The sequence below is a fragment of the Polypterus senegalus genome, chromosome 11 (genome assembly GCF_016835505.1).
Source record: "Polypterus senegalus isolate Bchr_013 chromosome 11, ASM1683550v1, whole genome shotgun sequence".
In the NCBI taxonomy this organism is placed as follows: domain Eukaryota; kingdom Metazoa; phylum Chordata; class Cladistia; order Polypteriformes; family Polypteridae; genus Polypterus; species Polypterus senegalus.
Genome location: NC_053164.1, coordinates 122,566,147 through 122,592,117, shown reverse-complemented (window position 1 = coordinate 122,592,117; position 25,971 = coordinate 122,566,147). Strand labels below are relative to the sequence as shown.

At 37.4% G+C, this 25,971-nt stretch overlaps 2 protein-coding genes across 4 annotated transcripts in view; one reads left to right on the top strand and one right to left on the bottom strand.

Moving 5' to 3' along the window:
• Window positions 1–25,971, bottom strand: part of ido1 (indoleamine 2,3-dioxygenase 1) — a 70,789-nt gene that overhangs the window by 38,080 nt on the left and 6,738 nt on the right. The window contains exons 2-3 of the mRNA XM_039769591.1: window positions 1,894–2,048; window positions 1,111–1,206 (exon numbers count right to left, since the gene is read on the bottom strand). Of these exons, the coding sequence (XP_039625525.1) occupies window positions 1,111–1,206; window positions 1,894–1,986 (189 nt within the window). The 5' untranslated portion in view covers window positions 1,987–2,048. The remainder of the gene's footprint in view (window positions 1–1,110; window positions 1,207–1,893; window positions 2,049–25,971) is intronic.
• The window catches only part of letm2 (leucine zipper-EF-hand containing transmembrane protein 2), a 46,556-nt gene continuing 44,828 nt past the window's right edge, over window positions 24,244–25,971 (top strand). Inside the window, exon 1 of one of the 3 annotated variants that reach the window (XM_039769589.1) lies at window positions 24,244–24,703. The gene's annotated coding sequence lies outside the window, so the exon portion shown is untranslated. The remainder of the gene's footprint in view (window positions 24,704–25,971) is intronic. The other 2 variants (XM_039769588.1, XM_039769590.1) reach the window with 2 other exon arrangements.

The following is a 25,971-nucleotide window of genomic DNA, read 5'->3' as shown; positions in this document are numbered from 1 at the left end:
CACTTAGAAACATTTTGTTGATGAGAGAGTTTAGAGAGGTTCCCCAACTGACTCCTATACTCTCTCTCAATACACCCCATAAGTGCAGAATTATCTGGGAATTTTTGCAAGTGACATTTTCTGGTGCTATATTCATAATCTGAATGTGGTGCTCACATTCATATCAAAAATACAGTCCTTAAGTCTCACAAACTGGAAGTGTCTTTGGAACAGGAACAATGCAAGATGTTTTCCATAGCTGTGGCGATTTCTGGAGCCTCAGGGACAGACTAAACAGGAGACAGAGGACACCACAAAGTTGGTCAGCAAAGGCTTTAAGAACTTTAGGACTGACTCCATCTGCTTCCACAGTTTTTCCTTTGTACGGATTCCTCAGTTGACTCCTTATTTGGTCTTCAGTTATGGGCAGAGTATACTGATAGTCAGAAATGGACTCATCACTGGCCAGTCCAGCTAATGTTATAGGAGTTGTTGATGTATCACATGAACACGTATAAATAAAGATCGCTTCATACATCTTATTTATGTGGTTTTAATGTGGTGTTGGCATGATGTAATATTGATCAAATCTTCTCTTTCCATCAGACTGGGTTTAAATTCTAGCCTGGTCACTGTCTGTAAACATTTTTTAAATTCTTTGTGTCTTCATCAGCGTTTGTCTGTGTTCATCCAAAAAACAGCACAGGTTATATTGACTGAAGACACTGAACAGACCATGCATGAATGAGTGAAGGGGTGTAGGTGTGTGAGAGTAACCTATGATGAAATGGGGTCTTGTCCTGAGTTGATGCTACAAGGATTCCCTGTAGCATTGCACACATTACATTAAGTGAGTTTGATGATGGACTACCTTACTGTAAGTGCAATCTTGAAAATTAAAAAGAAAATGTAAGATGCAAACCAGTAATATTATAAAGAATCTCAATGTTAAATATTCAGGCAGGGGCTTAGATCAAATAAAAAAAATATGTATATATTCTAAAGCAGAGCTTCTCAACCTTTATGGTCCCACACAACATTTTTGTCACTAGCAGCAATAGTAAACCACCTCCTTTGTGAAATGAGATCACTTAGAAACAGGGAATTATATTGATAATGTCCTCTACTTACTTTATTCACTTCCTCCCGTAGTGAATGTGTCTTGATCAAGAATGGCATCTTATCAGCAATCTCCATCCAGGGCTGGTAATATTCAGATAGGTTTGTCTAAAAAATTACACATAGTTCAATGAGCAGTGTGTCAATATAAAGTATACATTGATAAATACGTTCTCAAATTTTCTCAACAGAATTTATAATTGCAATGGACATTAGTTTTAAGGGCCGTCATTCAGCAGAATTTAAATATATTATTTTGATTGTGGAATTGGCTGTATAAGAAAACATTAAAAAGGTGAATTCATCAAAACCATGCCTAACCAATATCACACTGTTCTCTGCCTAAAGCTTCATAAGCAAGTTTCTTAACTTAACAATATGCAAAAAAATCTTATTTGTTAACGTATTTCTGACATAAAAGGGTTAAAGTGATATAATAATAGGTTTATAGCGTCTTTATTGTAATATGTATAGAGTACAGAAGAATTCTTCCTTGCATGTCCTAGTCAACATGTAACACACCACTACTCCTCAGTGGCATGATTCACAAGTATAATTATCTTAATAAAAAACAGAAAACTACTGTTTTTCTTACCTAAAAGAAATCTGGACATGTTTGTCATAATCTAGCAGCAAACCAAAAAGCAGACAAATATCTCAGACATAGAAAATATAATTCTAATAAAGTACATCATACATCATTTAGAACAAGGAGGAGCTCCTCTCATGAATGAAGATATTAACAAAAGCTGAAAATATGAAAAATGTGAATAGCAGAGTGAAACCAATTCTTACCAGAGGCTCCGGCAGAATAAATCCATGATCCTCTGTAACATGGTAATGTTCCATATCAAGAACGTGGCTGGTTTCACTCATACTGCTTGCCATTGTTTCCTTAGAAAGAACTGGAAAACTACTTTATTGCGGTTTCAGCTTTTCTAATCAAGTTTCTAGAAAAGTAAAAAATAAGAATAAATGAGGCTAAAAGGTCTACAGTCCTCAGCCTTGATATTCTGAACTTTTTATCTGTATGCAAATAGATTACAAAACTGCACTCACTACCCAAGGACTTTGGCATTGTTATTTCTCATGACCCAAAAAGATGTTAGTTTGCCAATTTGAGATAAAAAAAGTCTGAGGCCGTGTCAGCTGTTTACTAAGGCAAGAGATGCTCTGGTGTTCAATCACCCTCTTCAAACAGAATGTGAAACAAACTACCCAGTCTAAAATAGCTGAAATACTTTAGTTATCACATAATCAAAAGAGCTAGGTGGAATGAACTCAATTTTTTAATTTGAAAACTCTTCTACTGTTAATTTATTTAATGTGGCCATTATTTTCCTACTCTATGATTATGTACAGCATAACCCGACCTCAAAAATAAAGTCCTTATATCAAGTAGGGAAGTGGAGATGAATTTGCATCAATGTGGTAAAGAAGTTAGGAGAATCTATTACCACAAACCTCCTGAAAAGTGAAATATTTAGGAGAAGCATTTTAAAGAATATTTATATAATTATCAATTTGCTATCATAGCTCATTTCCTGTACAGTTTTCGGCAATGTACTTGAGCTCTATGGAGGTTGTTACCTTGCAGCGATCACTACCAGTATAGGCCAGACAGCCTGTGACCCTAAAATTTAAAAAGTAGGTTAGAAAGTGAATAAATGTAGGGGAGGTTTGTTTTTGGAGTAGTGACAACGTCAATGAAAATACAATCAGCTTTATAAAACCTTTTACAGAGCACTACTGTAGATGGAGCATTACAAAGTGCATAAAAAACTGAAAGCAAAATTCAGTAGACAATCAATCAAATATATTTTAATCGTGGAGAAATAAAAATTATACATAAAAATGCTAGAAAATATTTTAATTTACTTATTTGGCTGACAACATCTGAGATACAATTAGTTACAATGTACATTTACTTTGTTTATCCAATTAGAGCACACAACATTGAAATGACTTGCTCATGCTCTCACAGGATCAGTAGAGGGTTTCGAACCCACAACCCCAGGGTTTAAACTGCACAGCTTTAACCACTATACCACACAACCTGGCAAGAAACATGGATATTATAAAAATAAAGGGAGGAGAGAAATTAAGGACATCGGGAGTGTAATTTGACTGGAATATCAATGGATCCTCAATGATAAACTTTAAGCAGGTGATTCGGAGAAGAGCAATATAAAAGATAAGTAAGTGTTCAATGTTTGGTTTTGTTTGTGTTCAATTCTCTGAAATTAGGAATAGTATGAACAAGAGTAATTGTCCATACAGAGTCCATATAAAGTCTATTCAAAAGAGTTGTAAATCCTTGAAACTAAATCAAACCAGGCAACTCAGCATCATCATCAGCATGTAAAATCAATCAAATGACGCCAGTCTTCAAAATGAGAGTTGACCAGTTATCAGACAGAGCAAACAGGTCCATCAAGGCCACAGTGTGGATTATTTAGAACAGCTGCCTAAGTATTTTGTGGATTGCCAGTTTCATCACGGTAATCACTCTCTCTGTAAAAGTATTCCTGACTGTTTATTTTTAGCCATGATAAATTGTTGTTGATAATAATAAATACACTTTCAAACTGGATTAATTTGGTAATGTGTTAAAGTAATAACAATCGTTAATTTATATAATCATATAATATGCAAAAATGTAACACAAAAACAGTATAAGTAAGTCACCCAGTAGTGGCACTGCTGCCTTGCAGTAAGGAGACCAGGGTTCACCTTCTAGGTTCTCCTTGTGTAGAATTTGCATGTTCTCCCATTGTCTGTGTGGGTTTCCTCCCACAGTCCAAAGACATAGGTTAAGTGGATTGGTGATGCTAAATTCACATTTGCTTTTGAGTGTCTTTGCCCTATGATGAACTGGTCCAGTATCTAGAGATTGTTCCTGCTTTGTGCCCAGTGCTTGCTGGGATATGCTCCAGCCCTCCACAACTCTGCACAGGATAAAGGAGGCTTAGAAAATGTTATGGTACATGATTTGTGGTATTTAGGCGGAAATCTTTTCCCCTTTTATACTCTTTATTATGTAGACTTTACCAGAATTCCTCAAATCCTCTATTCTTACCATACTGTCAGGTGCAGTAGTTCAGCCTCAATCCCCCACTGCTTCCCTTTTACATCTATTACCCCAGGAAACATTTTATAGAACAAAAGAATAGGCATGAAAAAAGTTATGTTTTTAATCAATACTGGCTGTCCCCCATGGCTCTGCCCAAGTAGCAGTGAAACATAACAAACTTTGAAAAGCAATAATAAAAAAAATGTAATTCTGGCCAAGCGGAAGGTAGGCACACTCTAATGTCAAACACTGGCAACTGTATCAGATCGTGTTCAGCTCTGACGGGAGGGCTTCCCCCACGTGGGTAGAAAAGCACGTGGCCATGATATCTCTGGCAAACAGAAGCTACACTCTAAAACATAAGTAACTGTGATCTCTCTCTCAAAAACATCAAACGTTACTCCTTAATAATCTGTAGATGATAATGTCTGTTGAACGAATAGGTATATATACTAGCAACTGGGAACCCGATTGAATCGGGCTACAAATTCTACGTTTGCGAAATCCATACTTTCTCTGCAAAGAATTATTTGTTTTTTTAAGTCCTTGAAATGATTTTGTTATCATGGCACTGATTTGTGCTTAAAATAGACCTTTTCGGCTTAGGATGTAATGAAGAGCATCCTGTTTAAACGAGGCTGCGAGACATGAACGCAGCTCTTCGGCGCACCTCATTTGATTTTTTCCGGCAAACAAATTTTCAAAACAAACCGTATTTTACGACTTCGATCAGAGTCGGAGTAATAATTATGTTGGCGTGGTCATTTTAGATCTGAGATTGGCTAAAAATTAAACAATGACTGTTGTTAATACCCAGCTGTCATTACTCAGTTTGCCAATAGATGTCAGAAGGTCGGATGCCAAAACCGAACTGCCCAAAGATAGATTTCGACGTACCAAACAAATGGCGATACGTTCTAAATTACTTACAGTTTTGGTGCTGTCGAAGGGTTTAAGTCAGTCGACAATGTTAGTCCTGGAAAGTACGCTCCACCAAACCAACGTTCCAAAAACCAACCGAACTTACTGTTATCTGATCGAACCAACACCGACTTACTATACTCGGCCGTCCAATGGCGTCACTGAAGCATTCATACATTCATAGCCAATCATGCAATACTGCGGCCGCGTTTGCCACATTATGTTCTAACTACAGAGTCAGAGTCCCATTGCACGGTTCCAACTTGTACTGAGTTGAGGTATTGACGTGAACACCATACATATGGGGTATTAACGCGAACACCATACATACGGATAGTATCAAATTACATATAAGGATATATATAGATATATTACAGGTAAAATATCCAAGATATTAAACAAAGTACCATACAACTTGATCATGCTAGATATGTAGTTTCAGGCAGCACATAAACTTGCAGTTACACTTGATTCTTTATGGTCAGCTCATTTCTAGTCAGTTCTCTTAAGGTCATCATTTTATCTACTGTCTTCAGGAAAGAAAATGGCAAAAAGAACATGCCTTTGCAAGTCTCTCCATCTTACTGTCCCTGAACAGCTTCTGACACAAATTAAAATATACAAAAATTTTAATTATGTCTGACATGCACACCTACGGACACTTCCTCACCCATTCATCAATGAAGCAGTTCAGGCACAGCTCCCCACCTCAAGTCCACTTTTATTTTTGTTTCAAACAAATAAGAAAGAAAGGAAACAATTAAGTCATAAAAACTGGCCCAAATAGCACTTTTCTTATCAATGAAACACTGGGGGTAGAAAAGACTGGTTTGTCTGGCTTCCTTGCATTTTACAACTAGCTACTTAAGACAATCATTAGACATTAATAAAAAAATATATATATAATTAACCTATATGCTAGATATTCTTCTCCAGTACAGTACATTACAATTGACATTGAAAGTAAATTAATTTAATGAATTCTACAAATTTCAAAATAGTAATTAGATTTATCAAATACTTCTGTTTAGTAATAGGCTTAATATAACTAAATATAGGACAAGTAGAGCACAGGAACTTTATGTTAGTTTTACTGCAGATAGTGTAACTGCTGTGAGATACAAACTAAATGTACTTTTTAATTACAGTTCTTTCTTGTGTCATGTCAAAAGGTCAACAAAACATAACAATATCAAACCTGATGAATCCAGTTCAGGGACATGGGGAGATGGTGCCTATTTCAGCAACATCAAGCATAACTCAGAAACCAGACCCGATTAAGGAAATGCTCCTGAATACACCCAGACTGACACTGGGCCAGTTTAAAATTGTCAATTGACCTAATAAACAAGGAAAGAAAAGCGGTAGCCAGGGAAAAATCTTCACAGACAACAAATAGGTGCAAAATACAAATCAAGACTATATGAGGCAGTAGCGCTATGCCAATGTGACTCCCAAAAAGACAACAGAATGATTTGATCATTAATTGCCCTCAGCAAAGAAAGGAAACATGTACAGCAATTTCTGTAATATTTTCCACAGCACAAATTGTACAACACACAAAATACAATATAAATGGCACATTAAAGAAATAGTAACATTAATGGTATTCAGCAGTCTCTCAGTACTGACTTTGATTTCACTGTCAGGAACCATTCAGAAGCAGAACATAGGATTAAATACCACTGTTGTTAAGACTGTCACTTTATTCAAAAGAATCAGGCAGAAATTATGCTCATGATTGTAAGCCTTCTGTCAAATCAATGTGACATAAGGTAAATGGTCACCAGAGACATAAATTGTGACACAGCAAATGGCAATTGAATGTTGAGAGTCAAGCTAACTTTACTTCAGTTAGCATGACTGAGATATAAACAGAATGACCATTAAAATCTGCCAGCCATCCTATCCAGGCAGACATTTCCTTCAATGCTTTAAAAATAAAAAAAACAGCTGTCTTCTACAGTTTTGTACTGTGATGTGTCTCTCTGCTTTCGATATCCACAAGAAGCATTTTATTTGATAATATTATGAGCCAGACTGTGTGAAGCTCACTTTCTCCAAAACTATAAGCAAGATTAGAGGCCATTTCCTCAGAGACTTTGGTGCAGCATTTATATTTTCCTCATTAAAAACTACAGCACAAGCAAAAAATACTGAGAATGCAAAACATCCTCAGCACAATTATTACTTTATTTCAATGTACCTGCTTCTTCTCTTAACATGTTGGTGTTTGCTAATTTAGTATGACCGCATATTTACTGTATACCTAACTAATCAGCTTTGAAAGAGGCACATACTATATGTGCCTCCTGCATTATAGAGTGACAAAAAAGTTGATGGTGCTCCTTATTAGTGTACCATATACCCCAAACACACCCAGGTACAATGTGTTTTGTGTGTGTTCTCATTTAGGGTTACAGTATTACCACAGCCCCACTTCTATATCTTACTTATGTCTATCACAGCCATTGTCTTATACAGCCTCTCTATTTTGAAACCACTGCCATATACCACCACACTTGTCTGTGCATTTCTGTAACTTACCTCTGACATACTCTGTTGAAACAAGTCTTCTCACCACCACCAGTATGGTACACTAACGGTATCCCCTTTTCAACCTTTTCCTACAACAAATAACAGCCAAGCCATTCTCAAACTATTTTATAGCATCTATTTTTCAGCCTGTAGCCTGAATACAAAGTCAAAATAAAGCAATCAGGAGATGAAAAATACTTGAGAAGAATTTAGAGGCAGGGAAAGGCTAGGATCTAAATACCCAAAGAAGTGGAAATATCTATTGTGAAGTACAAAGCACAGGAGCAAGAATTGTTGCTGCAAAACCATTGAAAAGTTGTGACACTTACTTGTTTTAATTAAACTCAACTACCAGACTGTAGATGTTTGTATTTTGTTAAGAATTTAAGATATGAATGGCATAACCTATGTGCCACCATTTTATATAGGTGGGACAAAATTATATAGTATGTCACATTACTTCTGTGTTAGATGACCACCAATGAACAAAACAACATTAAAAAATACCATCAATAGGGGCTGCCAGAAGCAAAATGGCACTGCCAGAATAATATATTTCAAAACTCTCAAAAACAAAATGTACAAACACAAAATTCAAATGTTGTAGGAGGTCCCAAACCCAGATTATAGCACAATCTGACCCTGAGCATCTCATGTCTGCAATGCATTGACTACTTCCCTAAAAATAACTGAGAACATTGCGCATCCTTCAACTGTAAACGTGTTGTTAAATCAAAGTTTAATTGTGTCTGGCTCCATGCTGAGATTATATACAGTGGGTGTGGTATTTAGCAGACTGTGCTCCCATCTTTGCTGGTTAGGCACTGGTGTGTCATAATATGGCATATACTTTTTATTTTTTATAGACAATACTTGACCTTTCAGAAATCACCAAAATATTGTTTGCCAAAGAATGCTGTGGTTACATTTACTTTATGTTTAGTGATGTTTTTGACAAAGTTTAAAATAAAATACATTTTTCCATGGAACTATTTTCTTAGCAATTTGGGCACCACTACTTTGCGCATTGTGTTTGGTCTGGTTGCCAAGCTGTTCCTAGGTACAGTCAATTAGAAGTTTGCAGCATGTGACATCATCAGTTCAAAGGTATAAAGGTAGCATCATACACTTCCTGGTCGTCCAAGTATCTGATTTTGACTATGATTTTGTCTTTCATTTTGGCTTAGATTAGTCATATGAAAAAGTTTAGGAACCCCTCTTAATTCTTTGGATTTTTGTTTATAATTGGCTGAGCTTTCAAAGTAGCAACTTCCTTTTAATATATGACATGCCTTATGGAAATAGTAGTACTTCAGCAGTGACATTAAGTTTATTGCATTAACAGAAAATATGCAATATGCATCATAACAAAATTAGACAGGTGCATAAATTTGGGCACCCCAACAGAGATATTACATCAATACTTAGTTGAGCCTCCTTTTGCAAATATAACAGCCACTAGATGCCTCCTATAGCCTTTGATGAGTGTCAGGATTCTGGATGGAGGTATTTTTGACCATTCTTCCATTCAAAACCTCTAGTTCAGTTAAATTTGATGGCTGCCAAGCATGGACAGCCTTCTTCAAATCATCTCATAGATTTTCGATGATATTCAAGTCAGGGGACTGTGACAGCCATTCCAGAACATTGTACTTCCCCCTCTGCATGAATGCCTTTGTAGTTGTCGGACTGTGTTTTGGGTCATTGTCTTGTTGGAATATCCAACCCCTGTGTAACCTCAACTTTGTCACTGATGCTTGAACATTATCCTGAAGAATTTGTTGATATTGGGTTGAATTCAACCGACCCTCGACTTTAACAAGGGCCCCAGTCCCTTGAACTAGCCACACAGCGCCACAGCATGATGGAACTTCTACCTAATTTGACAGTAGGTAGCAGGTGTTTTGGAATATGGTGTGCTTCTTCCACTATGCAAAGCACTTTTTGTTGTGACCAAAAAACTCAATTTTTGTCTCATCAGTCCAAAACACTTTGTTCCAAAATGAATCTGGCTTGTCTAAATGAGCATTTGCATACAACAAGCGACTCTGTTTGAGGCGGGAGTACAGAAAGGACTTCTTTCTCATCACCCTGCCATACAGATGTTCTTTGTGCGAATTGCAGTGAATTGTAGAGCGATGTACAGATACACCATCTGCAGCCAGATATTCTTGCAGGTCTTTGGAGGTGATCTGTGGGTTGTCTGTAACCATTCTCACAATCTTGCACATATGCCGCTCTTGTATTTTTCTTGGCCTGCCAGACCTGGGTTTAACAGCAACTGTGCCTGTGGCCTTCCATTTCCTGATTACATTCCTTACAGTTAAAACTGACAGTTTAAACCTCTGAGATAGCTTTTTGTAGCCTTCACCTAAACCATGAGACTAAACAATCTTTGTTTTCAGATCTTTTGAGAGTTGTTTTGAGGTTTCCATGCTGTCACTCTTCATAGTAGAGTCAAAGGGAAGCACAACTTGCAGTTGACCACCTTATATACCTTTTCTCATGATTGGACACACCTGTCTATGAAGTTCGAGGCTTAACAAGCTAATCCAACCAATTTGGTGTTGCAAGTAATCAGTATTGAGCAGTTACATGCATTCAAATCAGCAAAATTACAAGGGTACCTTGCACAACCAGTTTTTCACATTTGATTTAATTTTTATACAACTAAATACAGCTTCACTAAAAATCTTTGTTCGGAAAACACCCCAGTACTCATTTCTTAGGAAATGAAAGATATACAACTGTTATCTTTTTTGTTGAAAATAAATTATTATGCAGAGTGAGAGGGGTTCCCAAACTTTTTCATATGACTGTATGTTAGAGTCAGGGTTTGTTCCCTAGATAATACTTATTCTCCTATTTTGTGCTTTCCTCTTTCATTTTAAAGTATTATATTTCATGTGCTGATTATAAGTATGTATTTTTGTTCATAAGTACAATTATAGTACTAATTTACACACTATCTGGACCATATTTATTATTTGTGATTAAAGTCAGCAACATTTTATCTGATCTAGCTAAAAGAAAATAATGCAACAGAGACCTTTTGCAAATGTTTCATATACCTTCTGTACTCGGTATGCTTTCCTGATTTGTTAATGATTTGGTTCAGTCTCACAGTCATACATTAGATCTATTTATCCTCATGGTGTTAAGATTCAAATTGGAATTGTTATTTATTTTAATTAAAATATATCTCATCACAACTTAATTACAATTGAATTGCTCCCGCCTTTGCCAGTACAGTCATAATGTGACATCTAGATTGTATCACTAAATTTAAATTTATGGATATTGTGAAGAGCTCACATTTTGAGTAAGGTTAGTGCTTATGAGCCAGTGATATGAAAAACAATGGGAAAAAATGGGATCCATGGTAGAGTAGTAAGGCAAAACCCACTACTCACTAATGAAAACAACAGTCCTGTCCTCACCTTTCCAAAAATGCCCAAGTATGTTGTGTTCTTCAGGCAGAAGAGTCAAAAGTAGAACATATTGGATAATGTGTGTCAGTTTACTAATGAAGAAAGCCTACCAAAAAGTAACACACAACACAAAAATTAGACATTGTAATGGTTACATTATGGTTTAAGGAAGCCATGCAGCATCAAAAACAGGTTCAATGTCAGGGTGGATTGGTGGCTCTGAGGCTAAGGATCTGCACTGGTATGCCAAAGGTTGCCGGTTTGGGTTCAACTTCCTGGGAAAAATTGGGGGTTGGTTGCAGGATTATTGGCACTTCAGTCACTGTAAAAAAAACCTAAAGGCTGTTCCAGTGTGGTGCTGAGGTGTCACCCACTACACTCAGGTCCCAATCCAAGCTGTTCGCCGTGTGGTAGGTGCAGTAAAGCGCTACCAGCGCATGCTTCCAACTTCCTCCTCTGTATTTTTTATGATGATTTTTATTAAAATTTTAGTTATTTGTTTCTGTCCCTTGGCTACTTTCAGTTTGAATCAAGTAAAACACGCAAATAAAAAGGGAACTGACTTGATACAATTTGGACCTGTGTTTTCAGGATAAAGTATGGTAAACATTTGAATTCAATACTCATAAAGGAGCAGCAGCTGAAGAAGTAAGTTGTGCTACTCCTCTCTTATGGCACAGTGGCTAGGCCTCGAAGAAATAGACTAGAATCTCAGCCTGGGTACTGTGCATGTTGAGTTTACTCAGAAGTAATTTCAGGACTTTGTACAGGACAGGGTTTTAAATGTTTTTCAGGTAAGGAAGACAGGCATTTAGAGGTAAGGTTTATATACTTAGCAATCATGGTACCGGAAACCGGTGACAATCTAAACCTGCAAACTTGTAAGGTTCACCCCTGCCGAATGCTCATTGAGTGTGCAGTTGGGCAGAAATTTATGATAAGCGCTCAGTTGGTGGAAGAAAGAGACGGCAGAGTTTGGATTGAGAAAGAAAGACTTAGGAGTGGGAAGAGGAAAAGGAAGTGTCAACTGAGAAAGTGAGTAAGCACCTATATGCACACCTTTTTGTATATTTTGTGCTCCTTTGGCATTATTGTGATTAAGATGACACACCTTATGTACAATTATATATATTGTGGCAGACAGCTGGAGATCCAGCCCAGGCAGGATGCCTGAAAGGACTGGGAGAGGGACAATACCTCCCCTGGGCCACGAGAGGGCAGCCACCCTGGTCTGCATGGGGGCCAGGGGATTACAGCTTGGAAGCTCATCCCTGTTGGGGCCCGTGGCCACAACCAGGGGACACTCGGACGATTATGGAGCCCTGCCACAACAGGAAGTGCTGCCGGAAGAGATTCCAGGCAGACCTGGAGTGCTTCTGGGTGCTCATGCGGCACCTCCGCCGCACCAGGAAATGCAGTCAGAAAATCATTAGGAAGCACCTGGAGCACATTCGGGGTATTATAAAAGGGGCCGCCTCACTCCATTCGAGGAACCGGAGTCGGGAGGTAGAAGAAAGAGAAAGAGAGGACTGAATTGACGGTGAATTGTGCACTATATTGTGTGTGCATTGTGTTCTGAAGAATTAAAACATGCGTATTTTGGGATATTTGGTGTTTGTTTGTTTGTTTGTTTGTTTGTATCCAAACCTAAATATGTCATATCATCTACTGTTAAACCGTACTTCTAAAATTTGTATTGTATTGTATTGACCCCCTACTTTTGACACCCACTGCACGCCCAACCTACCTGGAAAGGGGTCTCTCTTTGAACTGCCTTTCCCGAGTTTTCTTCCATTTTCCCTACAAGGTTTTTGGGAGTTTTTCCTTGTCTTCTCAGAGAGTCAAGGCTGGGGGGCTGTCAAAAGGCAGGGCCTGTTAAAGCCCATTGCGGTACTTCCTGTGTGATTTTGGGCTATACAAAAATAAACTGTATTGTATTGTATTGTATTGTATTGTATTGTTTGTGTCCGGGTTCATAGTCTACAACAGCAATTCTCAAACTTTCATATTTCGCCCCCCCCCCCTTTTCTACCTGGAATAATTCTGTGCCCCCTGCATAATATAAGATAGATGAGAATAACCCATGATACAACTAACAAAGGTATGATACTCGTGCAGTGTCACGGTATCCTGTCGTTTTTACTTCCATAAGATTTGCATGTGTTCGGCTAACTTCTTTTTAAAGTGCTTTAATAACTGTTAAAATGCCTTGTGTGGTTTTTGGGTAGTAATTCTAATCCCAAAAACTAAGAATAAATTATTTATTTATATTTAATTATTTTATTATGTAAAGAAATGATTAAATATGTTTTAATTTTTAAAAATCTCGTAAATGAGGACACCGATGCAGTCAATCTGCGCGAGTTGAATGTATTTTCGTCTGACAAATATACCGCTGTTAGTTGTATCATGAAAATAAACCAATATGCAGTAAATTATTTAAGTCAATTTGGCAATATTTGCTATGCTGCCAATGTGGTGCAGTCACGCCGCATTATCACCTGAACTACTGTTACCCGAATGTTTGTGATAGATACCAAAATGTCTCGAACTTTCTGGATTGAAAATACATGACTATAAAAGCAGGAGCAGCGGTTAGGCCCAATGGCTGACCCTGCGTTCTGACCCCAAGGGGTATGTGAAAACTAACAAATTCCTAATACAAGAAATTGTATAAGGTGAAATAAAGAACAAAAAAAAAAAAAAGAATGGCTGAAAGATAGGAATTTAGACTTTTGGAATGGCGTATTGAAAGTGTAGGCATATACAACATTGAGATATGTGGTACAGGTTTATGCTATGAAATGAGAAATTCTTACACAAAAATGAAAAAACAGCACTATCACTGATCTAAATAGATAGATAGATAGATAGATAGATAGATAGATAGATAGATAGATAGATAGATAGATAGATAGATAGATAGATATTTTATTAATCACCAAGGGGAAATTCACATACTCCAGCAGCAGCATACTGATAAAAAAACAATATTATTTAAAGTGTGGTAAAAACGCAATGCAAGTTAAAAAATGCAAGGAGAGAGTGTGAGGCAGGTATAACAGTCTATAATCTTGTAAAGTGTTAACGTTCCCCCCACCCCGGGTGGAACTGAAGAGTCGCATAGTGTGGGGGAGGGACGATCTCCAGTCAGTGGAGCAGGACAGTGACAGCAGTCTGTCGCTGAAGCTGCTCCTCTGTCGGGAGATGATACTGTTCAGTGGATGCAGTGGATTCTTCATGACTGACAGGATCCTGCTCAGCGCCCGTCACTCTGCTACAGATGTCAAACTGTCCAGCTCCGTGCCTACAATAAAGCCTGCCTTCCTCACCAGTTTGTCCAGGCGTGAGGCATCCCTCTTCTTAATGCTGCCTCCCCAGCACACCACCGCTCGCCACAACCGTCTGTCAGAACATCTGCAGCATCTTATTGCATTCTAAGGAAGTATAGGGTGGTCCAAATCTAATTATGCAATTTTCATTACGCTATAATTTATTAAGCTTATTACATAGAAAATCACCCGAAAAATCCAGGACCATCCAGAAGTGTGCAAACTGATGACATGAAGAATGGCCTTCGTGCTGAACTGGAATCATCCCCACATAAATCAAAGTCATCCAGATGATCTGGATCTGCATAATTAGATCTGGACCACCCTGTATAGTCGGCTCTGTCCTCTCTTGCACAGAGTATCAGTATTGGCAGTCCAGTCCAATCTAAAGAAGTTCTGCCACAGGAAGGGTGTAAAAATTCTTGAAAGATTGATTAATAATTACAGGAAAAAGCTGGCTGCATTTACCTTTAATGAAATTAGTATAACTAGTCATTAAGTCAAAAGGAGCACTGGCCGTTGAACACTTTAAACAAACAGAAAACACATTTTTGTGTTATTGGTTGACTTTTAATATTAGCAATTAACAGATCTCTCCCAATCAGAGTTCTTCCAGTTTCCAGTTGCCTTTGGATTGTGTAGGACACAGTACTCACTGACACTTTGATATTTTTTTGCAATTTCCCTAAATGAAAGGACTACACTTCTAAGGTTAATAATGCTCTGTCTCGTTTCATTTGATAATTGTCATTTTCTTGCCATTTTAGCTGGCATATTTTCCAAGTAGTACTTCAGAGGGTGTAGTAACCCAGTCTGTTCCAACTCTGTTTTAAAACAGATAGCGTTTTTTAAAGTAATCAGCTGAAGTTTGGACACCTTTGCAAATTGTTAGCTTCAACTTCCAAGGCTTAATTTACCTTAAATGCAGTAGAACATATGTAGGTTGTAACCTTTTGTTCCCTGAAGAAGGTCTTTTATAATATTCTGATATTTTCACCATTTTAGTGTATTCTTTGCATTCCAGCTTATTATATTTTAAGAAAAACAGAGATGTTGTAAAACTTTTGACTGATGGTGTATGTTTGGGTTTTACCTCAGCATCATCCCATACTCATCTCTAAAGTTCCACAACTTCTTGCACAAACCTCAGTCAAAGTAGCTCAGTGGCCATATTTATGAAGCATTTCAGAACTACTCCTAGGAAATGCACTAATTGTCTGACTAGATAAGAATTTGTTCTCCCCCAGAGGAGGCCGTGAGAAGTAGTTATGAAATGTCCTTTTACTCCCAGCAAGGAGTAGAAATTCACGCTTGAGAATGAATGACATTGTAACATTTTATAGTACCTGGAGCTGCAGAATGGCACTTATGTTAACATTTTGTCGTTTATCATGCTGATCTGGTCTTAGTATGGATTTATGGTAACAAGACTAGCTTTCAGGTTTAGCGCTGTTGCTGTGTGCCTTTGAGGTGTGGACTAGCAGTGAATCAAGAATAAGACTAGGTGCAGTTGCAGTGTACTTTTTGAAGTCGGAGAAGGGGAACACAATTACATTCCAATTTAGACTACCTCATGAGCAGGTCCAACACACTTAGTATGGTTTATAATGTTACAAAATGAATTCCACATACACAAAGCAGACTTATACAGACAAGAAAAAACACTTATATACCATTAAAAATGTGGAAAACATATTTTATATTTATGTTTGGACTGAAGTATAGCAAGATACTGACTTATATATTTAATTCAATGAAACTGAAAGGGAATATTTATACAGAAAAATACATATGAACATACATCAGTGTCAATTTGGTAGCACCCATACCAGCTGGGCCCAACTGTTCTTGCATAGCCATTGTCTAATGCTCTCTCATTGCTTTTCTGGCTCCTATTTTCATTCTTTTCCATAAATTGTGTAGGTGCGCAATGATGCTTGGCCCTAATCAGAAAGTACACATTGAAAGATGCTGCCAGTTTCTTCCATCCTGTATTCCTTCTGAATGTTGTGGAGGTATTTTGTGAATGTCCTCCAGATATGAAATGAGATCTCTCCTAATACATATTATATAATGCTTGTGCTCTACTATGAAGTTTCTGCTGTATTGGGCCAGTCTTTATGAATATTTTCCACTCTCTAACTTGGAATTTTATTATGCTTTGGTGACTGTTGGATTAATTTGGTTATTAGGAAAAGCTGGGTGCATAATGAATGGCAAGCATCAAATCTGCTGTATTATCTATGCATTTCTCTGGGAAATGAGTTAGAGAGAGACTATTGTGCTTCAGATATCATTTTTCTAAAGTGCATCTCTTGTCATCATTACTTTCCATGTAGGTATTTCACAGCCTTTTCATACACTTGAAGTGAACGTTTACAATAATGATATCAAGACTAATTTTGATCTAATGTAGCTTAAAGATTTAAATTTTTTTTTGAGAAAGTATTTTTTTCCTGTGCACTGTCCCTTTAAATAGAAAGGAATGTGTAATGGCACGTCATTAATTGAAAGGGGTTGATATATTAATTGCTAGTGTGTTGTTACATGGCCAGCTGCGCAAACCAAGGAGAAACACAACACCAAACCAAGACTAGCTGCGGATTAGTTAAACTTGGGACTGATCTTATTCAGCTCTTCACTGTGAAAACACTTAGACCTGAGGATACAACACAATACAATACAATACAATACAATACAATACAATACAATACAATTTATTTTTGTATAGCCCAAAATCACACAAGAAGTGCCGCAATGGACTTTAACAGGCCCTGCCTTTTGATAGCCCCCCAGCCATGGCTCTCTAAGAAGACAAGGAAAAACCCCCAAAACAACCCTTGTAGGGAGAAAATGGAAGAAACCTTGGGAAAGGCAGTTCACAGAGAGACCCCTTTCCAGGTAGGTTGGGCGTGCAGTGAGTGTCAAAAAGAAGGGGGTCAATACAATACAATACACAGAACAGAACAAATCCTCAATACAGTATAAAAATAAAAATTTTACAAGAACGGACAGAATTTAACAGTAGATGATATCACATAATATGACTTGGATTTGTTTAGAGTCCTAGAGACCTCATCCATCAAGCTGCCTCCCCGATTTCTCCAATCCACAGCTGAAACAGCGCTGTGCCAGTCAATCCAATGAAAGGATCCCTTTACCCCATGATTCCTGCGATCCTCCATCAGGGATGAAGTTACCTTAGGCAGGCAAAACAACTTAGCAGGTGGGCTGTCAGGATATGCTAAACTGAAGTGGTGAGTCTTCAGCCGGGATTTAAAAGCTGAGACCGAAGGGGCATCTCTTATAGTAGCAGGCAGACCATTCCACAGTTTAGGGGCCCTGTAACTAAAAGCTCGACCTCCCACTGTTATTTTATTAATCCTTGGAATCATAAGCAGACTGGCATCTTGAGATCTAAATGTGTGCTCTCGTTTGTAAGTCATGATAAGTTCAGACAAGTAAGCCGGACCTTGGCCATTTAATGCTTTATATGTTAAAAGGAGGATTTTGAAATCTGCCCTAAACTTAACCGGGAGCCAGTGTAAGGATTTAAGAACTGGAGTTATGTGTTCATATTTTCTTGTTCTTGTAATAATTCTTGCAGCAGCATTTTGGATTAACTGGAGGCTGTATAAAGAACAGTTTGAACATCCAGTGAACACCGCATTGCAGTAGTCAATCCTACTAGAAATAAATGCATGAATTAATTTCTCACAATCCTGTTTATTTAGAAAGCACCTTAATTTCCTAACATTTTTAAGATGGAAGAAACATGATTTGGACAACTTTGTAATATGTGCTTTAAATGACATGCTAGAGTCAAAGATAACTCCTAGATTGCGGGCTGATTCAGTAAAATTAATTGGGATTCCAACTGAGTTAAATGATGACAAAATATTGTGATCAGCGTCATTCCCTCCAACAATTAACATCTCTGTTTTATCTGTATTTAAAGACAAGTAGTTCTCATTCATCCACTCCTTTAATTCACTAACACAACTAATTAAAGACAACATCGGAGAAACTTCATTTGATTTAAATGAAAGGTATAACTGGGTGTCATCTGTATACAAGTGAAAATTAACATTATGTTTCCTAATGAGAGATCCCAGTGGAAGCATGTAAAGTGAAAACAGTAAAGGTCCCAGTACTGAGCCCTGTGGGACACCATATTCAACTTCTGTGTATAATGATGGAGTACTGTCAGCACATTTCTGTACATATTGGAATCGATTTGATAAATAAGAACTAAACCAAGTGAACACAGTGCCTGTAAGCCCAACATCATTTTCTAGCCTGTGCAGTAAAATAGAATGGTCAATGGTGTCAAATGCTGCACTTAAGTCTAACAACATAATTACAGTGGAGTTTCCTTCATCAGAGGATATCAGAATGTCATTTACAACCCGCGTTAGTGCCGTTTCTGTACTATGACCAGTGCGAAACCAGACTGGAATTTCTCAAATAAATTGTAATGCGTAAGGTGTGACTGAAGCTGATTGACAACTACTTTTCTAGTATTTTAGAGAGAAAGGGTAAATTTGAAATAGGCCTATAATTATTTAGTATGTGTGGGTCTAGGTCTGACTTTTTAAGTAATGGTTTAATGACTGACACTTTTAGTGCATCAGGTATTGTGCCATGCAATAATGAACTATTGATAATGTTTAGAATAGGCGCTGCAAGAACATCCATTGCACTTTTTACTAGTTTTGTTGGCACTGGATCTAGGGAACAAGTAGTGGGCTTCATTTTAGAAATTAAAGTTAAGACTTCCTGCTCAGTTACAGGATTAAAATTACTAAAGTGCTGAATGCAATGTGAGACAGGGTCTGCTAAGCTAGTATTTGGTTTGTACTGTGATGCTGAGATCTGGGATCTTATATTTTTAATTTTCTCATTGAAGAAGTTCATAAAGTCTGTACTGCTAATATCTGTTGGTATTTTGCACTGTAGATCTGAATTTCCATTTGTTAATTTAGCCACTGTTCTAAACAGTACCGAGGATTTTATTATTGCTATCTATTATAGTAGAATAGTATTCTGAGCAAGTTTTAAAGAGAGCTTTTTTATATTTTTTAACACTCTCTGTCCATGCAATTTGAAAGACATGTAGCTTTGTTGTTCTCCATCTGCACTCCAGTTTTTGACACTCTAATTTAAGAGCTTGAGTGTTTTCATTAAACCAGGGAGAGTTTCTATGTGCTTTGATCACTTTTGTTTTAAGGGGAGCCACTGTGTCCAGAGCATCTCTCAAGGTCACATTATAATGTGATGTTAGCTGATCTAAATTGTTTTCCATGTTTACATTTGATGTTAACTGATCTAAATGGTTTTCCACAATTACACTCGACTTACTCAAAGTATCTATAAATTTTGAAGCAGAATTACAATCTAGATGTCGCACTGTCTTTGTTTTAATCTGTGAGTGCATTGGCAAGGGCAGGACTAAATCAAATATAATTAAGTAGTGATCGGAAATAACTTCATTTAATGGAGTAATATTTAAATTTTGAATTTCAACTTTGTAAGTTATAATTAAATCTAATCTAAGGATCATCTTCTCTTATTACTGTACTATGTAGTCTGGTCTTTATAGTATGGTACTATATCTATATATACACTGCAACTAACCCAAGAGTGGCACTGCATGCCTCTCTTCTTGATTCCTTCTTATCTTCCGCTAGGCTCTATTTATCCAATACCTTGAAGTTTGCACCTTTCTTTTTGAGCCTTCCTGTTTTTGCAAAGGGCAACACAAATATTCCAGGGGTTTGTGGAATGCAGAGCTCAGCATATCTGTGTGGCATTTCTCTGTCAATCACCCATCCAGCCTCACTTATCTTCAGTGTAATATGCTGGCAACTACATCCTGGATCTAATCAGAAAGGAGTATTTTATAACAGGTGTTTTGCCGCTCCTTGATAGCTGACCTGGATCCAAAATGAGGAAGGTGGGGAAAGAGGGATCATTGAGCTGACAAAGTTTAAAGGGGCACAGTATTCACATGTCTGAAAGGGTGTCACCTGTGTATTGATACTGTGATATTCACATATACGTGCTCATCCGCACCTGATCTTTATGTTTGTGCAGTTCATCACACCAACAACTCTAGGAAAACCAGTGATTTGCATGAATGAAGCTTGTTTTAACATAACCGCACATGAAGTGGTGGGGAAACTTATAAATCTGCTTTAAGGCCTCCCTCATGTGTTGTAAGGGATTTCAAAGTATGGGGCAAATTTTGAGAAACGATTGGTTGTGACATATGCAAATCATCACTATTGCAAAGCTGCATTTTACCCAAAGTTAAAAACATAACGTTACCAAAGCTGTTGTTTCGCCTAACAGAGCACGGCCTCTTTGTGTAGGTGGAGCGATCATGTGACATACAAGATTTGTCAAATCAGTATCTTTTTCTGAGTTCACTGTTGCCCAGTGTTTCCAAAACATTCTACCTTTCCCAGAATGTGCTTCCGACAGCTCCTAGAACATATGGACGCCTAATGAACGCTCCTAAATCCCAGTGAAGTTAAGAGTAATTTACTAAATTACAATATTTGATAAAATACTTTTGTTTTTAGATAGATAGATAGATAGATAGATAGATAGATAGATAGATAGATAGATAGATAGATAGATACTTTATTAATCCCAAGGGGAAATTCACTTCTTAGACTAATGCCAAATTTATGTATTCTTTCGAGCTAGGTAAGACCATTTTACTACTCTAAGACACTTGGTACATACTGGCACAGGTCTCCTGCTCTTTAAAATCCAAACAGGTAATTGACATGATGTTCCTGTCCGTAAAAGTAAAAAAAATATTGTTGCATTATCTAAAGCTGGCCTATTCAAATGGCAGCCTGCGGGCCACATGCGGCCCAGAAGTAACCTTCGAGTGGCCCAGTCCCTGGTCCCATCAGAGCTCCAGACTGCAGCTTAAATGGTCGGAAAAAATGAGCTTTGCCATGTATCATTTCTACTTAGTTCACCAGCGGCGAATTAAATCATAGAAACTTTAAACTATTATATTGTAACAGATGCAAAGGGCAATTTTTATTGTTGAGTGGATATGCCATTAACATATGTGTTGGTACGGGCTCCCCCTTGCAAATCACTATGCCTCATAAAGGCCAGTTTATCCAGCGCATGGGAGTCACAATGAAAATGACTAGACTTGGAGATGCGGTACACGGCGCTACTGATGGGACGGCTGTGAATTTCAACAAGAGGTTGATTACACTTTTGCAGGAATAATGAACAAAGGGCTAAATATGAAACAACCGGTCATCAAAATAAAAGGTAGGCATACCAATCATTTGAAATTCCTCTGCCCATCATATACGTCCCCAGTTATGAAGATATCTCTGCCTCATGGAATTAAATGGTCCCTTCTGATTTTACGCAGGCACACTGAGGTGTGATTGTCACTGATCTCCTAGTGTTTGCACATCTTTGCATGCTGTTTCTCTTTTAACTCATACTCCATGGAAGATGCCAGTCTGTCCGTCAGTAATCATGTACGAGCAGCCTTCTGTTTCGTCACACACAGTGATGTGATGAAGTCTTCGTTTTAAGGTTTCAAGCGTATTACTGTCATTTTACTGGGCTGCTCTATGATTGATGGCAGACAGTAAACTTTGTTAAAATGGTATCAAAAAATGGTGCTTGGTTAGTTTTTACTTCATTTGTTTTGGCATGCCCGCTACATACTCTTTTACCAATAAATTCTTCAATGGGAGCTCATCAACAAAGAAACATAAGAAGTAAACGTTACAAAATAATAATAGTAATAATTATAATTAATAATTCATTACATGACACACAATAACTCTGTACAAAGACATTTTGAAGACAAATCATTACAATAAATGTACTAATCCACTTTCATGCCACATGTGATGCCTTGCTCTTAAGCATTTACTCAGGTAGTTTTCTTCTAGTGGAAAAAAAAACAATTTCCACAAGAAATGCGTTGTTGTGGAACTCAAATTTAACCTTTGTCACATGAGTGATTAAAACTGTGTGAATTAAATAGTTTAAGTTCTATGAAAATAAATTCCTTGCTTGTGATGACCTCCCCTTTAATTTGGAGGAGGATTACATATTTCAAAAGGGAAACCAAAGTTATTACTAATAGTGTGCACTTTTTTTTATTTTTTGCAATTTGTGAGCAAAATGTTTATTTTTTTTCAAAAGTGGAAAAAAAAGTATTGCTACTACCTCAGATTCTGTTCAGTTATAGCTTTAAGTGTTTTTATATACATTTTTGATGTGCCTGTGTTGAATGTGACCACATTTAAAAGGGAGACAATTAATAAATATTACTTGTTTTTAAATACATGCATGTTGATTTAAAATCTGTCATTACCGACTGCTTATGCACTGAAAATGTCTGGCTGAGCTACATTTTTGGTTTGAAAATCTGGCCCAAATGATTTTTTTTTGGTTCTTTATTTCGCCTTATACAATTTCTTGTATTAGGAATTTGTTAGTTTTTGCATACACCTTGGGATCAGAGAGCAGGGTCAGCCATTATACAGCACCCCTGAAGCAATTGCAGGTTAAGAGCCTTGCTCAAGGGCCCAGCAGAGTAGGATCTCTCTTTTGGCAGTGACAGGGATTTGAACCGGCAACCTGCAGGATACCAGAGCTGATCCTTAGCCTCAGAGCCACCACTCCACCCATTTGTAACTAAACAGCTCTGATCTAAAGATTGCAATGACTCAGTATTTCTCTTAACAGTGTAATAAATCAGCAAAGGGCCACAGCGATTCGCTTTTTGTCACGTTCTGAAAAAATTTTAACTTGAGACTTAAGCACAGATTTTAAATATCCATTAGGTACTTCTTTGAAACATATTATATTTAAGAAATATGAACCACAGCCACATCAGCTGCAAAGTAGGGGAGTCTGTAAACAACTGAGTGGTCATGTCAAAAGCTGTTTATTAGAATAACATTTTTGTGGACCTGGGTTGAATTCCAGGTTGGAATCCCCCTTGAAGTTTAGAGCGGCTCCATTCATTGCTAATTGATCTATGATCCATCCCCTTTGAGATGTAATTACATTCTATTACCTGTTATTTTGAAAATGACTCAGTTACAAAAGTAAGATAAAAATTTGAAAATTAACTCTTTGATGAAGTGACTGAAAATATAAAAACGCACCAGGTCTTAAATAAGCTAACCAAATCTCCGAACACACCTGAAGGAAGGTAACGTCATGCGTACAATTTCTTACTTGTCCCTTTATACATTCAAATTCACTGTATACTTTGTGCATATTTTCCCGTGGTAATAAAGAATCCAACCTGAACGTTGAACGCAATGCCAAAAGTTTCCGTTAATACACTTGCTTCTACCAACATTATTATACTTGGATCTCATTTAACTTTCGCCCGTTGTATTCTAGTGTGGACTGCGTTGACAAAATGCACAGCGGAAGAGACCATAACAATCTCTGGCAGTGTCTTTCGTGGCAGCTGAGGAATTCCTCTATCGTACTACATATTCCTTTATAATGCCTCCAAAATATCCAAGTCGGTGTTTGCCTGAAAAAATACAAATGAAGCGCCGGATAGGCACACCAGCCTCAAATGGGACAGGTGTACTGTCAGGCATAAACGTACTAAACTCTAGCTGTACACTTTGTAGTTTTCAGACTCTTTCCTACTCGTCCACGAGCACTTTCTTATTGACAAGCCTCGGAATCCGACAAGTTCCTGTTTTTAACTCGCTAACATGTGACGTCACAGGAACTCGACGATCCGTCTGATAGCATTGGCCAGTTACAGGGGCGCTGTCTAAAGCCTTGTGTATTTTGTTGTTGTTCCGCGAGTCTGCGCTGTAATGAGAGATTTTATTGGACAACTGGCTTATTCGTCAGCGGTTCTCACTCCTCGCCTGATCGGCGCGTCAATGAATTCTGCGGTCCCCCAGACCTCCTTGCAAAGCTGGGTCTTCTAGATCTTAAATAGGGAGGCCGGATACTGTGAACAGGCCTGCTGTTACTGAGCTTCGTTCGCTTTTTTTTAGGCTTGCTAGTTTTTATCGAATGGAATTTCCAGATTTGAACTTCTTGTTTATGTGTACTAGTGTGATAAAGTGTTTTCACAGCAATTTGACAGATCAAAAGAAAGAGTAATGATAAGGAGACATTTAGAAGCGAAACTTAGATTTCTTTTCAATCCTTTTTTGTTTTGGGTTCTTTCGAGCTATAGTTATTTTTGGATTTTAACAGTATATGATTAGCTTGTGATTTGACCTTTCTGGTTACATTTACATTCTTAAAACCATTTCCAGGTAAGTGAAGTATGATATAACGTATGAACGTATGTAATATACACGACATGTATTAGTGTCATATTCTTTACGATTAAAGAAGAACAGTTTTAGGTGTTGCAGGTATTGTTGAAATAAATGTAGATTTATTTCATTTAAATTTTTTTAAAACGTGCCTTTTCAAATTTAAAGGAGTTATACTAAATCTAAACCTGGATGGGATGCCATATGCAGCACCAACATGTTACCAAGTAGTGTAGTAGACTGTAACACTTTAGGGACCTCCAAAACTCGACTTGATGTTACTTTAGAGAATCTAGGTGAATATGATTGACAGACATGTTGGATTGAATGGGCTATTTTTGTCACAGTTATGGTAATGTTCTAATATGTTGTCATGTCGTTCATACCTAGTCCATTTTGAATTGTTTCTCAACCCTGCACTCCCCTGTTTGGGATCTGAGAGGATAAAGTAATACAGATTAGGGGAGAATGAGGAAATTTCCCAAATTGTTTGGTAATATTTGTTCTGAAAAATGATACATCAAGTTGTACATATTGACTATAGGCAGACACTAACATAAATAGCTCAGATTAATATATAGTATGTCAGTGTTTGACCATTGTTTACATCTGATTTTAAAAGTTGTTTTTTAATTATCTTTTTAGTGCTGTATAATGATAATGCAATGCTCGCATTGTTCATGTGGCAAGAAGTGTGAAACACAAGCTTTATCTTCTAGTGTAAAGCTGTTAATGTGTTGAATCTTGCATTGTTCTTAAATGTGTTTGGTAAGGGCTATGCTTATGCCTTAAGTAAAACTAAAATTAAGTTCTGTGTTTTATCTTAAGCTTCAGCTGTCATATTGCTAAATATTTACCTTTTTCTGATAATCCATCTTGCAAGTCACAATCCTTACAGAACATTTCAGTCTGGCACACTGATGAATCACAAAAACATGTTCATTACTCAGTTGCCAATTGAACTAGTGTGGTACTGAGGTGTCATCCATCGCATGGCTGTGCTCAGGTTCTAATTTGGGATCCTGAGGTGGTTTGTCCTGTGGTGGGTGTGACATTTTACTTTGAAGCTATATATCATGTATGCATTATGTTTAGCTATTGCTGTTGTTTGGTGGAATTAAGCATTAAAAAGTACACTGTTTCATGTGCAATTTTAAAAAGTTACCATCTTTAATTTAAAATAAGGTGTTTAAAATTTTGTTTATCCATTTATATATTCAGCAGGACAAATTCTCACACACACACTTTTTCATACTGGGCAAATT